The sequence below is a fragment of the Octodon degus genome, unplaced genomic scaffold (assembly GCF_000260255.1).
Source record: "Octodon degus isolate 3935 unplaced genomic scaffold, OctDeg1.0 scaffold00153, whole genome shotgun sequence".
Lineage (NCBI taxonomy): Eukaryota > Metazoa > Chordata > Mammalia > Rodentia > Octodontidae > Octodon > Octodon degus.
The window spans coordinates 2872038-2885315 of record NW_004524729.1 but is presented as its reverse complement, the minus strand read 5'-3'; the positions used below and the strand labels follow the sequence as shown (position 1 = coordinate 2885315).

The window sequence follows — 13278 nt, the reverse complement described above, 5'->3', positions numbered from 1 at the left end:
GAAAACGTAAGAAGTCAACCCTAAGAAATGCAGAGTCAGACTTGGCCCGGCCCCGGTGCTCACAGTCACCCAGGACGCCCATCCTCTGCCCAAGGGTGTGGGCGTCTGCGCAGGACCCTAGTTGCTGGCGGAGGACAGCGAAGAGAGCTAACCGTACTCATCAGTCCCTGATCCTGGAGTAGAGACGGGCGGGAACAGACAAGGGCGGAAAGGGTGACTTCTGAGAATCCACCACCCCCACTGCCGGGAGCCCCATGCCCCAGGGGTCTCCGGACCCGTGACTCTGTGAGCTCCCCAAGTGTCTTCCCCACCCTCACCCCTCCAGCGACCTCTGACCCCTAGCGCCCACCCCGCGCCCCACCGTTGGGCAGCCCCGTGATCGAACCCTGCGTGCCGGGAGGGCGCCATGCGACCTGGGCCCACGCTGCTCCTCCTGGGCCTGGGCCTGAGCTGCTTCCCTTTGGCCTCCACCTGTCGCGGGGAGCTGGCCTGGCCATCAGGGGTCTCCAGGGACACCCTGGGGCTCCGGCTGCGCATCCCTCCTGCTCATCCTGGCCTGAGGCCCCTCGTGGCCCGCGAGGATAACGTCCTCCCCGGAAACCCCGGCAGCGAGGCCCCGCCCCGCCGGCCGCGCCCAGCCCACTCTGCCCCGCACCCAGTGGCCAGCGGGTGTCCCCCAGGGGGACCCAGCGCCCCTTCCGACGGAAGAGCCGCTGTGGGCCCCTGTCAGCCGGACCCCTGTGGCCTCCAGCAGGTGAAGATGGTCTGCCAGCGCAGGAAGGCAGAAGCCCCCCTCGGGGACAGCGTCCAGACCGGCTGGCCCCGCCCACGGCGCGCTCTGCAGCCGCAGGCCCAGGCGCGACCTTCCACCCATCGCGACCAGGGGGCTTCTCTGGCTATGGGCCTGAACGTGTTTAAGTTCACAATGGCCATCAGCACGCTGCAGGCTCCCAAAGCTCTCCTGGTGAGAGACTCAGATTCCATCTCCATCGGAACCGGTTGGAGACCCCCGGGGCCGCCCCATGGAGATGCCAGCCTCACAGTTAACTTCACAGATGAGCTGATTCTGGATGGAGCCTCGTCCTTGGACCCAGATGCCCACGGCCCGGTAGAGGGACTCCATTTCTCCTGGTACTGTACCATAAATGCAGGAAACTACCTTGGCGATCAAGTCAGGAGGACGGAGCAGGAAGTCTGTCACCCAGATCAGGCCAGTCTGCACTGGCCATGGGCCTCTGGCCCACTACTGACACTTCCACCAGGGACCCTTAGAGGGGACCATGTGTATTATTTCAGAATGGTGATACGGAAGGGTCATAAAGCAGTGTCTTCTGATAAAAGGGTCCGTGTGCTCCGAGGCCCAGCACCCACAGCACATATTTCCTGTATTGAAAACTGTGGACGCGTGTTAGCTGTGTCTCAAAGATTCTTCTTGTTCTTAAACTGCACAAGTTGTGGCCCGTGGGACATCTACACCTGGTCCATTCGTTCTGCATCGGGTGAGGAGCTGCCGTTTGATTGGACCCAGCAAACCACAACAGGCAGGAACAGCGCCCACCTCTCCGTGAAAGCTTTTGCCTTCCAGAGGTTTTTGGAGGCTACGTTTTGGGTTTCTGTTTTCCTAGAGAGTTGGAGTGGTGTGACCTTGGAATTCCAACATTCCTTTGTCATCAACCACGGCCCTCAAGGGGGGCAGTGCCACATAAATCCAGGGAAGGGAATTGCAATGCTAACTGAATTTGTTGTGAGATGCAGTCATTTTAAGGACAAGCATGTCCCTCTTACATATAAAATAACAGTTTCTGATTCGGACAGTGCTGGTGACACCAGTTTGGTGAAAGAGGACACCCCGGGGACCATCCTGTACCGGGGGCCACAGGCCGCAACGCCGCCTGCCTTTCTCCCTGTTGGATCCTCCGCACGTCACTACGCCTTGCAGATATCTGCTCAGGTTTGCGACTCCCTGGGAGCCTTTTCCCAAGTGAGGCTCTCTGTCGCTGTGTGGCCTCCTACAGACAGCAGCCGTGCAAAGGGCGCGTGGCAGAGGCTCCACAGTTTCCCCAGGGGCCCGGCGTCACTGCTGACGACCTTGCTTCGACGGCATGACTGCTCATTTGCGGGGTGCTTAATGAGCGTGGTGGCTTCCGTGTCGAAGAGCCTGGGAGCTGAGCAAAGTCTCAGTGAAGACAGAGCCCACCTGCAAGGGCGGCTGAGCAGCCGGTCCTTCACGCTTCTGCTACGGACTCTGCAGGAAGTGGGCCAGGCAGTGAGAGCCGTTGCCGGAACAACACAGGAGGCCTCCGAAGTCACGCGAGTCGCTCAGAAACGTGCCACAGAGAGGCTATGGCAGGCAAGCCGGGCCCTGCAAACGTATCAACGGGAACACGAACACGTTAGCTCCGGACAAATAGAAACAGTGAGTGCTGGGATATTAATGAGCCTGGCTAACATGCTTACGCTGGCTACTCCTCACAAAGTGTTCGAAGACCCTTTCTATGTAGTGGAATCTCTATCAGACGCAGTATTCGCTCATCAAGTGCCAGGGAGTGCAGCCACCGTGCTGAGGGCTCCTGGCCTTAACATGTATGTGGAGACGGTTGCAAAGTGGGATGTCGCCTGGGCCTTCAGAAAAGACAAACAGGGCCGAAACTGGTTCCGAGCAGTACTAAATGCAAGCAGGGTTCCTGGCCTGGCCACAAATGCTCCAGTTTCTGTGGTGCTCTGTGAGTTCACTCATGACCCATTTCCTTGGATAAGTTACCCAGAAAGCATTTCAACAGAAGTGGAGGGGTTCAGGATTACGGGGGTCACAGACAACGGGAGTATGGTAGAGATCACACCTGACATAGTGGAAGTGTACCTCACCAGAAAAAACTTGACCCATGCGACTTTTAATCTCACAGTGGGACTTGACTGCAAGGTCCCTGAGTCCTCAAAGATGACAACAGGGGGGTTTAGCTTTGAGGTGGACAGCAGAGGAGTTGGGGAGGTACTGGTCCATATCGTGCTAGAAGGGACAGTGCTGCTGACGGTGCTGGTGTATGTGGGCCGTCACGTCACCCCCACTGATCTGATGGCCACCTTCCTGGTGCCCCATGACAGCCCTCCACTTGCCATCCACAGAGGCCTGTTCGACCCAGCCTGCGCAGTCAGGAGGGCTCGAGTGGTCTGCCTGCCCCTGTCCCTGCTACAGGTCATGGCTCAGCACAGCCACTCGCCCAAGTATAACATATCTGTGGTCCTACAGGCCCCAAGCTTTGTGTTGGAGCCCCCCAACAAGCTAGTGAGAATTTATGTCTTCAGTGCCCGCTGCGTGGCCATGTCCAGGACCCAGACTGAGTGGAGAGAAGACGCTTGCATGTTGGGCGAGAAGACCACCTGGGACACTGTGCATTGTACCTGTAGGGACAGAGGGAGGATCAGGCGGCAGCTGAGGGCTCCAATTCACGTTCCCCTGCATATGCGCTATGTGATGGCCAAGGTGACCTCGATCCCTAACCCTGTGGATCTGCCGCTGATGGTCACCCCGGATGGTCAGTACAACCCCGTGACCCTCCTCGCTGTGCTTTCCATCATGCTCGTCTACACAGGTCTAGCTTCCTGGGCCTTACACAGGAGCAAGGTGGACCAATTTCTTCGGGACCATGTGGTTATCCTGCCTGATAACGATCCCTATGATAATGTGTGCTACCTGGTCACTGTCTTTACGGGAAGTCGTTGTGGGGCTGGAACCACGGCCGACGTCTTTGTCCAGCTAAGGGGCACGGAGGGCGCCAGCCACGCGCATTGCTTAAGCCACCCACACGTTAGAAAACTCCTCCGAGGAAGCATCAGTGCTTTTCTTCTGACGACAAAAAGTGACTTAGGGGACATCCGTTCCATTCGAGTGTGGCACAACAATCAGGGCAAGGCGCCTAGCTGGCATTTGAGCCGAATCAAGGTGGAGAATCTGTTCAGCGGGCACGTTTGGCTGTTCATGTGTCAGAAGTGGCTCTCTGTTGACACCACTTTGGAAAGGACGTTTCGTGCTTTGCGTCCAGATGAGCCTGTCAAAAGAAAAGACTTCTTCCTCATCGACCTGACTTACAAGCTCAGGACTCACCACGTGTGGTTCTCGGTTTTCACTGGTTTTGTTGCCAAGCCATTCAGCAGACTCCAAAGATTGTCCTGTTGCTTGGCAATGCTGCTCAGCTCTCTGTTTTGTAATAGCGTGTTCTTTAACCTGAACAGGCACCGGCAGGCTGCGTCACGAGAGGGGCGCTACATGACATCAATGACGATTGGAATTGAAAGCGTCTTCATCACGATCCTGGTGCAAATGTTAATAACTTTTTTCTTCACCCACTCCCAGAGGAAACCCCGAGCGGATCTTCATGTGGTGGTTCCTCAAAGGCAGCCTCTGACACTGGAAGGCAGTGGATGCTGGGAGGATCGCTTGTGCAGGTGGTATGCAGCCAAGGCCACCAAGGGGTGCACCAGAGAAGCCCTGAAGCCCACCTTAAAGATTTCATCCGGATGGCCAAAGGCTTCCCTTCAGGTGGCCTCTGAGACAGAGCACCAGCATGAGAAAGCAGAGGCCAGTGCAGACGTCCATAACAGAAACACAGACACCCCTTGTGGAGAGCCCTCTTCCCAACAGGATGCTAGCCGCCATCAGACGCAGTCCTGGCTCGCTCTGCCTCGGTGGTGTGTCTATGTAGCATGGTTCCTTGTGCTCACCACTTGTACCGTGTCCTCGTTCTTTATCATATTTTACGGCCTGACATACAGCTACGACAAGTCTGTCGAATGGCTCTTTGCATCCTTTTGCTCCTTCTGCCAGTCAGTTTTCCTGGTGCAGCCGCTTAAGCTTGTACTCTGGTCAGGCATCAGGACAATGAAGCCCACGTACTGTAAAGACCTGGCGTGGAGCACTGAGCATCAGCATGTTGAGATCAAGCTGCAGGGCACGAGGGTGCGTCCGGGTGACGTGCAGAAGCTCCAGGAGCGCACTGCCCACCTGCGCGGCTCGAGGGTGTACCAGCCCCTCACGGAAGACGAAGTGCAGATATTCAGGAGGAGGAAGAGGATCAGGAGAAGAGCTGTCTTGTTCCTGAGCTACATCGTGACCCACGGCATCTTCCTGGCCCTTCTGTTGCTCCTCGTCGTCCTGCTGCGTCACACCGACAGCTTCTACTATAACCAGTTCATCCTGGACTGCTTCTCTGCGGACCTCGCTGCCGTGACGAAGCCAGAGGACATCTACAGGTGGCTCCACCTCGCACTCCTGCCTCTGCTCCACAACTACCGGGCCCCAACCTTCCTTCCTGACAGCTCCTCCAAGATCTTGGGGCTTCCACGCATGAGACAAGTGAGAGCAAAACCCACCATGAAAACATGTCCACTTGCTAAAAGTTTCAGGCAGAACAGCATGGCGGGAGAAATCCACTGTCATCCTGAGTATGGCACCGACGCAGAGGACACAAGGAACTACTCTAGGTTTTGGAGTGAAGTGAATAAGCAGGCTACGGACAGGAACACTGATGGGTTCACTTACAAACCTCAGGGAAAGACGTGGGTGTATTATTCCTACGGAGTGCTAAACACCTATGGATCCGGAGGATACGTATTCTATTTCTTCCCAGAACAGCAGCAGCTTAATTCCACGTTGAGGCTCAGAGAACTGCAGGCAGGCAATTGGCTCGATGATAAGACCTGGGCTGTGATCCTGGAACTAACCACCTTCAATCCAGATATCAGTCTGTTCTGCAGCGTCTCCGTCCTATTTGAGGTTTCTCAGTTAGGAGTCGTCAATGCCAGCATCTCCACACACTCCTTCTCACTTGCTGAGCTCCACAGCAAATCATCGGCAGAAATCTACCTGTACGCGGCCGTTCTCATCTTCTTCTTAGCCTACGTTGTCGATGAAGGTTACGTCATCACGCAAGAGCGAGCCTCCTACGTGAAAAGCATCTACAACCTGCTCAACTTTGCTTTAAAATGTATATTTACGGTACTGGTCATACTCTTCTTCCGAAAGTATTTCTTGGCCACTGCTATGATCCAGTTTTACTTGTCTAGCCCTCATGACTTCATTCCCTTCCATGCGGTTTCCCAAGTAGATCACGCCATGAGGATAATTCTGGCTTTCCTATTATTTCTGACCATCTTAAAGACCCTCCGGTACTCCAGATTCTTTTATGACGTGCGGCTGGCCCAGAGGGTGATCCAGGCCGCCCTTCCCGGCATCTGTCACATGGCTGTGGTGGTGTCTATGTACTTCTTTGTGTACATGGCCTTTGGTTACCTGGTATTCGGCCAACATGAGTGGAACTACAGTAACTTGATCCATGCCGCACAGACAATATTTTCCTACTGTGTCTCAGCTTTTCAGAACACCAAGTTTTCCAATAACAGGGCTCTTGGGGGCCTGTTCCTCTCCTCTTTCCTGCTGGTGATGGTCTGCCTCTTGATCAACTTGTTTCAGGCCATGATCTTGTCTGCTTATGAGGACATGAAGCAGCCCGTGTACGAAGAGCCCTCAGACGAGGTGGAAGTCATGTCCTACCTGTATCACAAGCTCAGAAAGGTCTTTAGCTTTCTGACCCCCGACCCTAGGGCCAGAGATGAGCCTGAGTTCTTCATTGACATGCTGTATGGGCAGCCAGAGAAGAACAGCTGCCGGCATCTGGGGCTGAAGACCCGAAACATTAATGGGAAAAAAATGGTTTACCTTGTTGTTTGATCAGTGGTGAATTCAAGAACCACACCCAAGAGTCCCTGAACACACACTATGGGGTTCCTGGACTGACTTCTAGATAGGAATGCAAGAGTCCTGGTTTGGGGGCAGCACTTGCCTCTTAGCAGCCTGCAGCAGCATGGAGGAATTAGAACCACTGATTCTGAGGGAAGGAGCTAACCAGGCCCCACTTGGACCTGCCCACGCAGAGTGGTAGCTGCCTGCAAGCCGATGGCTTCAGCCTCCCTGAGCACCCCTCCCCCTTGCAGGCCATGGCAAGGAGCCTCCCCTCCCCAGTGCCTGGTGGGTCAGCACCAGGGACCCTGTGGGGAGCACCAGAACTTGCTCTTGAGCTTGGGAATGCAGGGATCAGAAGGCTGGGCTTCCCAGTACTCCTTGAAGCTTCCACAGTTCATGCAAACTTTTGTAGCATTTCTATGAGAGCTGCCTTTTATTAACAAAGGGGTGTGGATGGGTTCTCATTGAAATACAGTGCGTGCTGTTCGTACTGAATATAGCAATGTGCGCAATGCCAGGATTCGGGCGTTTGCTTGAGCATGGCGTGGTGGATTATTTCCAAATCGGAAAAGGCGGCTCAGTGAGAGCACCAAGGGCTACCAGCTGTCCTGTTTTCACTCAGAAGCATAGTCAGTATGTAGACAGCACCGTACATTTTATCACAATTAAATGTGAAATTTCTTCTGTAAGCCTCGCAGGTGATTTCAACATCAGGAGCAAAATGGACACGTGGTAGCCACCCCCAAAGTTAGGACCAGAAATGGGGGGCAGCTGAGTCAGCTGGGCGCTGTTCTGTGCCCACACTGGTGCCCTGTCCCAAGCGGTAGTGGAATGGCTGAAGCGTCCACACTCGTGGCTGCGTGTGCCCACTGTCTTCCTTCCCTCCAGAGAGGACAAGGAAGATGGGAAGATGGGGATTCGCCCAAAGCCAGCACAAGTGTCAGGGGGCAGCTCTGAATGCTGTCACTTCCTGACAGGGAGACCGTGGGGTGGCTGGTCCCGGTGGCCCACTGTCCTCCCTGGAGCCCACGTTCCTTAGGCCTCTCTTAGCCACCTGCTACCTGAGCAGACTGAGTGAAGGGGGCAAAGTGGGCCCAAACTACCGCTCCTTACTGAAGAGAGGCTGGCTGCGGCCCCACCAGACACCCTCAGCCACTGAGCCCCTGGTGGTGACGCTGGCCACGGAGGGAGGGGGAGAAGACCACTGGCAGGTGAGGCCGAGACACATGCACCTCTGGGTGCTGCACCCGGACATTCTCCCAGACTCAGCAATCAGACTCTTAATCAGCGTTAGACTCAGAATTGAACCATGAACTTCAGTATCACGGCTAAACGTTGCCCAGGTGTCTGGGAAAGAGCACCAGGATTACAGAAAATACTACCTCTCTTTCATTGTGTTATCATTACAGTATTTGGTTAGCACCATTTCTTACAATAGTGTTCACCCTTTTCTTTACATTTTTTAATCCTAAGGGTTTATTTTAAATTTTATGCGTTTGGTACAGGGTCTCACTACACAGCCCGGACTCAGTAGTGATCCTGTTTTCAGCCTTCCCAGTGCTGGGATTACAGGCGTGCCCCATGCCCAGTCTCAGTGGCAGAGTCAGCATTCCCAGGGTGGAGCAGCACAGGATGCGGTACCAGGGAGCAAAGCCTGGTCCTTGTGCTTGCCTAGATAAGCGCTTAGACAGCTGAGCTACTTCCGCGGCCCCATTACTGAGTTACTTTTTAAAACTTGAAAATTGCTATAGGTCATTCTTTATGTTGTTGAAGTCTTTCAATAAAGATTACACCCTGACCTCTGATAGGCAGGAAAGTCTCAGAGAATCTAGTTCCAGGATTACTTACACACCAATCTTCAGACACTGGCAGGGTTTTTTTGCGAAACTGGGGATTGAACTCAAGCCCTTACGCTTGCCAGAGAAGCGCTTATTCTACTGAGCCATCTCCCCGGCCCCCAGTTTGGTTCTAATATCACTACTATGTTTGGCAGCTTTCTATTTCTGTGACAAGACAGCTCAGGAAAAAAAAAAAAAAAAAAAAAGACCTAAAGAGGAAAATGTTTTCTGTGACCCAGTGGTAGACTCAGTTTCCCAGGTCTCAGCCCACAGCCTGTGACTCACTTCGTGGGAGAGGAGGGAGATGGGTAGAAGGGAGCTGGGACAAGGTACCGGACACCTTCGGGGCCACGCCCAAGGGCACCTCCCTTCTATGAGGCTACACCCAAGCTGTACCACGTTCTGGTAGCCCGTCCAGTGACTGGCCTCCAGTGGCTTAACCCACTCATGAAACCGGAGTCCTTCTGTTCCGTCTCCTGCCCAAGCTGCATCTGAGCACCAAAGCGCCAAAGCCCAAGACTTTAACACATGAGCCTTCTGCACTTTCCAAATCCAAAGCCTAATGAGTGATTGTACCTCAACAACAGTTTACTGCTTATGTCACATGGAGTTTCTTTTAGGAAAAAAAAAATTGTCTAAAATTTTAGGAAATATTTCCAGTCCTTTTGGTGTTTTTTGTTTGTTTGTTTTTTTGCAGAACCGGGGATTAAACTCAGGCCCTTACACTTGCCAAGGAAGCGCATATTCCACTGAGCCATCTCCCCAGCCCCTCCTTTTGGGTTTTTGATAAACATTTTCTAATATATATATATATATATATATATATATATGTTTTTTTAATTATTATTTTTTTTTGGTAAAGGGGATTGAACTCAGGATCTTGTGCTCCCCAGTAAGGTGCTTATACCACTATGCTGTCTCCCCATTCCTTCTAGTAAATGTGGATCGCTCTGTTTTTATAACTTTTGTCCTGCCACAGACAATGATTTGCCCTTTCAGTATTGTCATGTTGCACTTGTAGCATGCGGTCAATTTATCTAAAGTCTGTTTTAGCCTTTCTGGCATTACCATCATGTATCTGGGAGCAGTTCCAGGTCAAATTTGAAAGGCTTCATCAAAAATATCCCATCTTGGGGCAGATCCAGAAAACAAAATGCAATCTTTGAATTTATTTATTTATTTAGGCAGAACTGGGGATTGAACTCTGATCCTTGCATTTGCCAGTCAAGCGCTTATCCCACTGAGCCATTTCCCCGGCCCCTAATCCTTGAATTTAATATACAATCTTCAAACAGAGGTAAAGAATGTCACTGCCACACAGCGGAAGTCGTGCCTACACCGCTTCCTAATTCTGCCTAGCTCTTAAGAGTGGTCCTAGGCTTGGTATTACTAAAATGCCCCATCTTGCTTCCCAGCTGCCCAAGGGAGTTAATCCCAGACTGCAACCTAATGCAGCTGAGCAACACTCCGTTCAATGCGGCTTGTGAGATCAAGGGCAAATTCTGGTCTGTAAGAACAGTCGCGCCTCTCGGCGTGCGCACTGCTCCCCGCCTGGACTCGTACAGAGGACCCCACTGCAAGCGGTGGCAGGAGGCTGGAGGAGCCTGCAGGCTGCAGCCTTGCGCACGTGTCCTCCCACAGAACTAAACACTTACATCACTGGGAAAGGGCAGCAAGCACCACCACGCCTGGGCTCGGGGATGAGGGTCGCCACACCGTCGGCCCAGCGCACGCGGCCGGGGCAGTGCAGGGCTCAGAGCCTGGGACCCTCACCCACGGCGAAGCCCAAGGAGGGGCGTGCCCTCCGAGGCTGCCGCAGCAGCGGCAGCATCCGAGGCCCCAGCGGCAGGGGAAACGTGCCACCCGGCGTGGCTGGTGCGGAGGAGACCGCAGAAGCCCGCGAGTTCGAAGAGGGCGAGGCGCGGGGCTGCAGAGGGGCCGCAGGCCGCCCCGAAGCTCGCGGGCGCGCCGAGGCTTCCCAGGGCCGCACAGCCGGGTAGAGGTGGCCGGGACGCGCGGCGCCGGAGACAGCGAGCCCCGCCACCATCGACCGCACGCACCGGAGAACCAAGAAGGAACCCGCGCGCCCCGGGGCCGGACGGAGGCGACGCTCCTCTCCCGGAAGCGTAACTGCAGGTCTCGCGGCGCCGCAACCGGAAGGACACCGCATAGGCGGAGCCGCCGGAAGTCCCGCCCACCCCGCTGGTGGGCGGGCACTGGGCGGGGCCGCGCGTGCGCAGTGGGGCGCGGCGCCGCGCGGAGGCGGTGAGTTCGTACTGCTGGCCAGCTGCGGCCGGGGTTGTAGTTTTGGGAGGCAGGGTCAAGGGGCTGGCTGGCCGCTGGGAGCCCCGGAGTGTCCCCGGCTCTGCGGAGACCCGAGGACCCCGAGATCCTCCGGGCGGGGAGCGGGGCGGGCGACATGGTCGGAGGGATTGCCCCGGAATTGTCATGGCTCTGTCGCCAGCCGCGAGGGCCTCGTCCTCCAGTTCAGATGCTGAACGCGGTACCCGAGCATTCCAGATCACTTTTATTTTTATTTATTTATTTTTTATCTTATTGAGAAACAGCTATCAGTGAGACAGTTTCAAAGCAGATTAATAGGACAGTTTCAATAATACATTGTGCATTGTTATCTTCTTGGTGGTTATCCATAGTACAGGAAGCAGACGGGATTTCCTGTCCAAAGACTGTTGGTACACCTCTTTCTTCTCATTGAATTAAGCAAAAGTAGCTGTAGATCTATCCTAACTTTTGTATATACAAATACAAAATGATCTTTCCTTTGTATCCCCTTTTTTTGTGTAGTCCTGTCAGAGGTGGGTATTCCACTGGCATCTAAATACTATTCAGGTGCCTGAATTCAGCAAAACAATCCAACACAATCCAGCAGTCCACAATAGTAGTGGGTTATCTGCAGAAGTTGTTGACTTGAGCCTTTCACAGCTCATCTAGGTCACTTTTAAAAGATCATTCTAGGAGCACGCCTCTAATTCTGTCACTCCGGGAGGGCGAGGCTGGAGGAAGGCAAATTCAGGCCCAACTGGGGCAGCTAACTGGCTTGGCCATACGCAGTCTTGAAATAAAAAAATTTAAAAATGGGCTTCGGATTAACTTACTGGGAAGACCCTGGGTTCAATTACCAGTACGAGTAGACTAAGAACTTTGAAAGACAAGTAGAAATCCTACAGAGACAGTCAAAGTGCGATAAGCCATGGGACCTAACTTTTCCTGACCCCACCAGGCAGTGCCAATCATGGGGACCAACTTAGCTGGACATCTGAGACAAGGCAGAGCTCCAGAGGCCCAGCAAGAGAGCATGGGGCCGTGCCACCCGGGCAGATAGAGCACCGAATCCGCAACACACAGGCAAGGTGAGGTGGCAGAACCCCCCAGGAACAGGAGACTTTGTGCCCACCCTGATGTCACTGGTGTTCACTGGGTGCTACAGGAAAGAAGGAGAAAGCCTTCCTGGCCTACAGGCCCAGAGGAGGGGCGCACCCCTACCCCCAGGCTAGATCTGCCTTGATTGTCCCTAGTATGACAGAACCCTCAGACCACTGCAGAGTGACACCTAGTCCTGTCACCTGGTGGGTAAGGTGAGGACAGCGCTCTGGGCGGTTGTGGGACAGGACAGTCCTGAGGCTGTGCTCCTGTGGCTGGGGTGGGCGTGATCCCTGCCCATGCCTGGGCCAGAAGCTGGGTTGGGACAACAGGACACCAGGCACAACTGTGCCATCAGACACACTGTGGCCCAAAACTGAAGGTGGGGCAGGTTTTGAGAAAAACTCTTCGGCCCAGTAACTCTCCCACCTAAATACAAGTAAAGTTAGGGAAAGGTGAAGGGGGAGAGCCCTGAGGGTAGCAATAGTAGCCCGAGGAAACCCAGGCCCACTCACTAAATGAGCTCATCGGCCCTCAGTAGGAGCCCAGTGGAGGCAGCCCGAGAAATGGTGCCCAGCTCTCAGCCAAACTGAGAGCCATCTGAAACGGAAAGCAGATGAAAGGCGCACTGTCGGATCAAAACAACCAGTGGAACCAGAATCCTATCTGGCTCAGATGTTAAAACTAGCACAGGAGGAGTTGAAAAGAAGTGTGATTTGTATGTTTAGGGCGCCAGTGACCATGTAGGCGTGCACAAATAGATGACAATTTCAACAGAGAAGAGAACAGTTTGGAAATGTTAGTGGAACATGGCAGAGGTAATGAATGCTTTTAAAAGGCACTGGAGGGCCAGCCTGATAGCTCAGAGGACTAAAGGGCCTGCACAGGCAGAACACAATGGCCAGGTTCATCCCTGGGATGCTGTGCCCGCCCCGCCTCCGGGAAGCACTGAGACAGCCACTGAGACTGGGCGCGGTGGCGCACGTGTGTAATCCCACTGCTCGGGAGGCTGAAAACAGGAGACTCACTATGAGTCTGATCTCCGTAGTGAGACCCTGTAGACCCTGTATCCCCTGTACTAAATGCATAAAAAACATAAATGGAAGGCACTGAGCATAGGGGCACATGCCTGCCATCCCAACATGCAGGAGGCTGAGGCAGGAGGATCACTCTTGATTTCAAGGCCAGCTTGAGCTACATAGTGGGAGCATGTCTGCAGAAAAAGGTACGCGGGTTGATTTGCCATAGCTAAGAAAAAAAAATTGAACATAGGTTGAAAGAAGTTCCCCAAACTGAAACAAAGAAAAGAGTGAATGCTGGGTG

The 13278-nt window shown here is 53.9% G+C and overlaps 2 protein-coding genes across 5 annotated transcripts in view; both read left to right on the top strand.

The window, feature by feature from the left end:
- The first annotated feature begins 899 nt into the window (after positions 1-899).
- Pkdrej (polycystin family receptor for egg jelly) lies at positions 900-7347 on the top strand. Its single transcript, XM_004642461.2, has one exon. It carries the CDS (start codon positions 926-928, stop codon positions 6722-6724), a length of 5799 nt encoding a protein of 1932 aa, XP_004642518.2. The 5' UTR covers positions 900-925; the 3' UTR covers positions 6725-7347.
- A 3446-nt stretch (positions 7348-10793) lies between these two features.
- Cdpf1 (cysteine rich DPF motif domain containing 1) overlaps positions 10794-13278 on the top strand; it is a 7153-nt gene continuing 4668 nt past the window's right edge. For 2 of the 4 annotated variants that reach the window (XM_023702494.1, XM_023702498.1), the window contains exons 1-2: positions 10826-10839; positions 12684-12773. In XM_023702494.1, the coding sequence (XP_023558262.1) occupies positions 12752-12773 (22 nt within the window). In that variant the 5' untranslated portion in view covers positions 10826-10839; positions 12684-12751. Of the gene's footprint in view, positions 10840-12683; positions 12774-13278 lie in introns of all 4 variants that reach the window. The other 2 variants (XM_023702495.1, XM_004642460.2) reach the window with 1 other exon arrangement.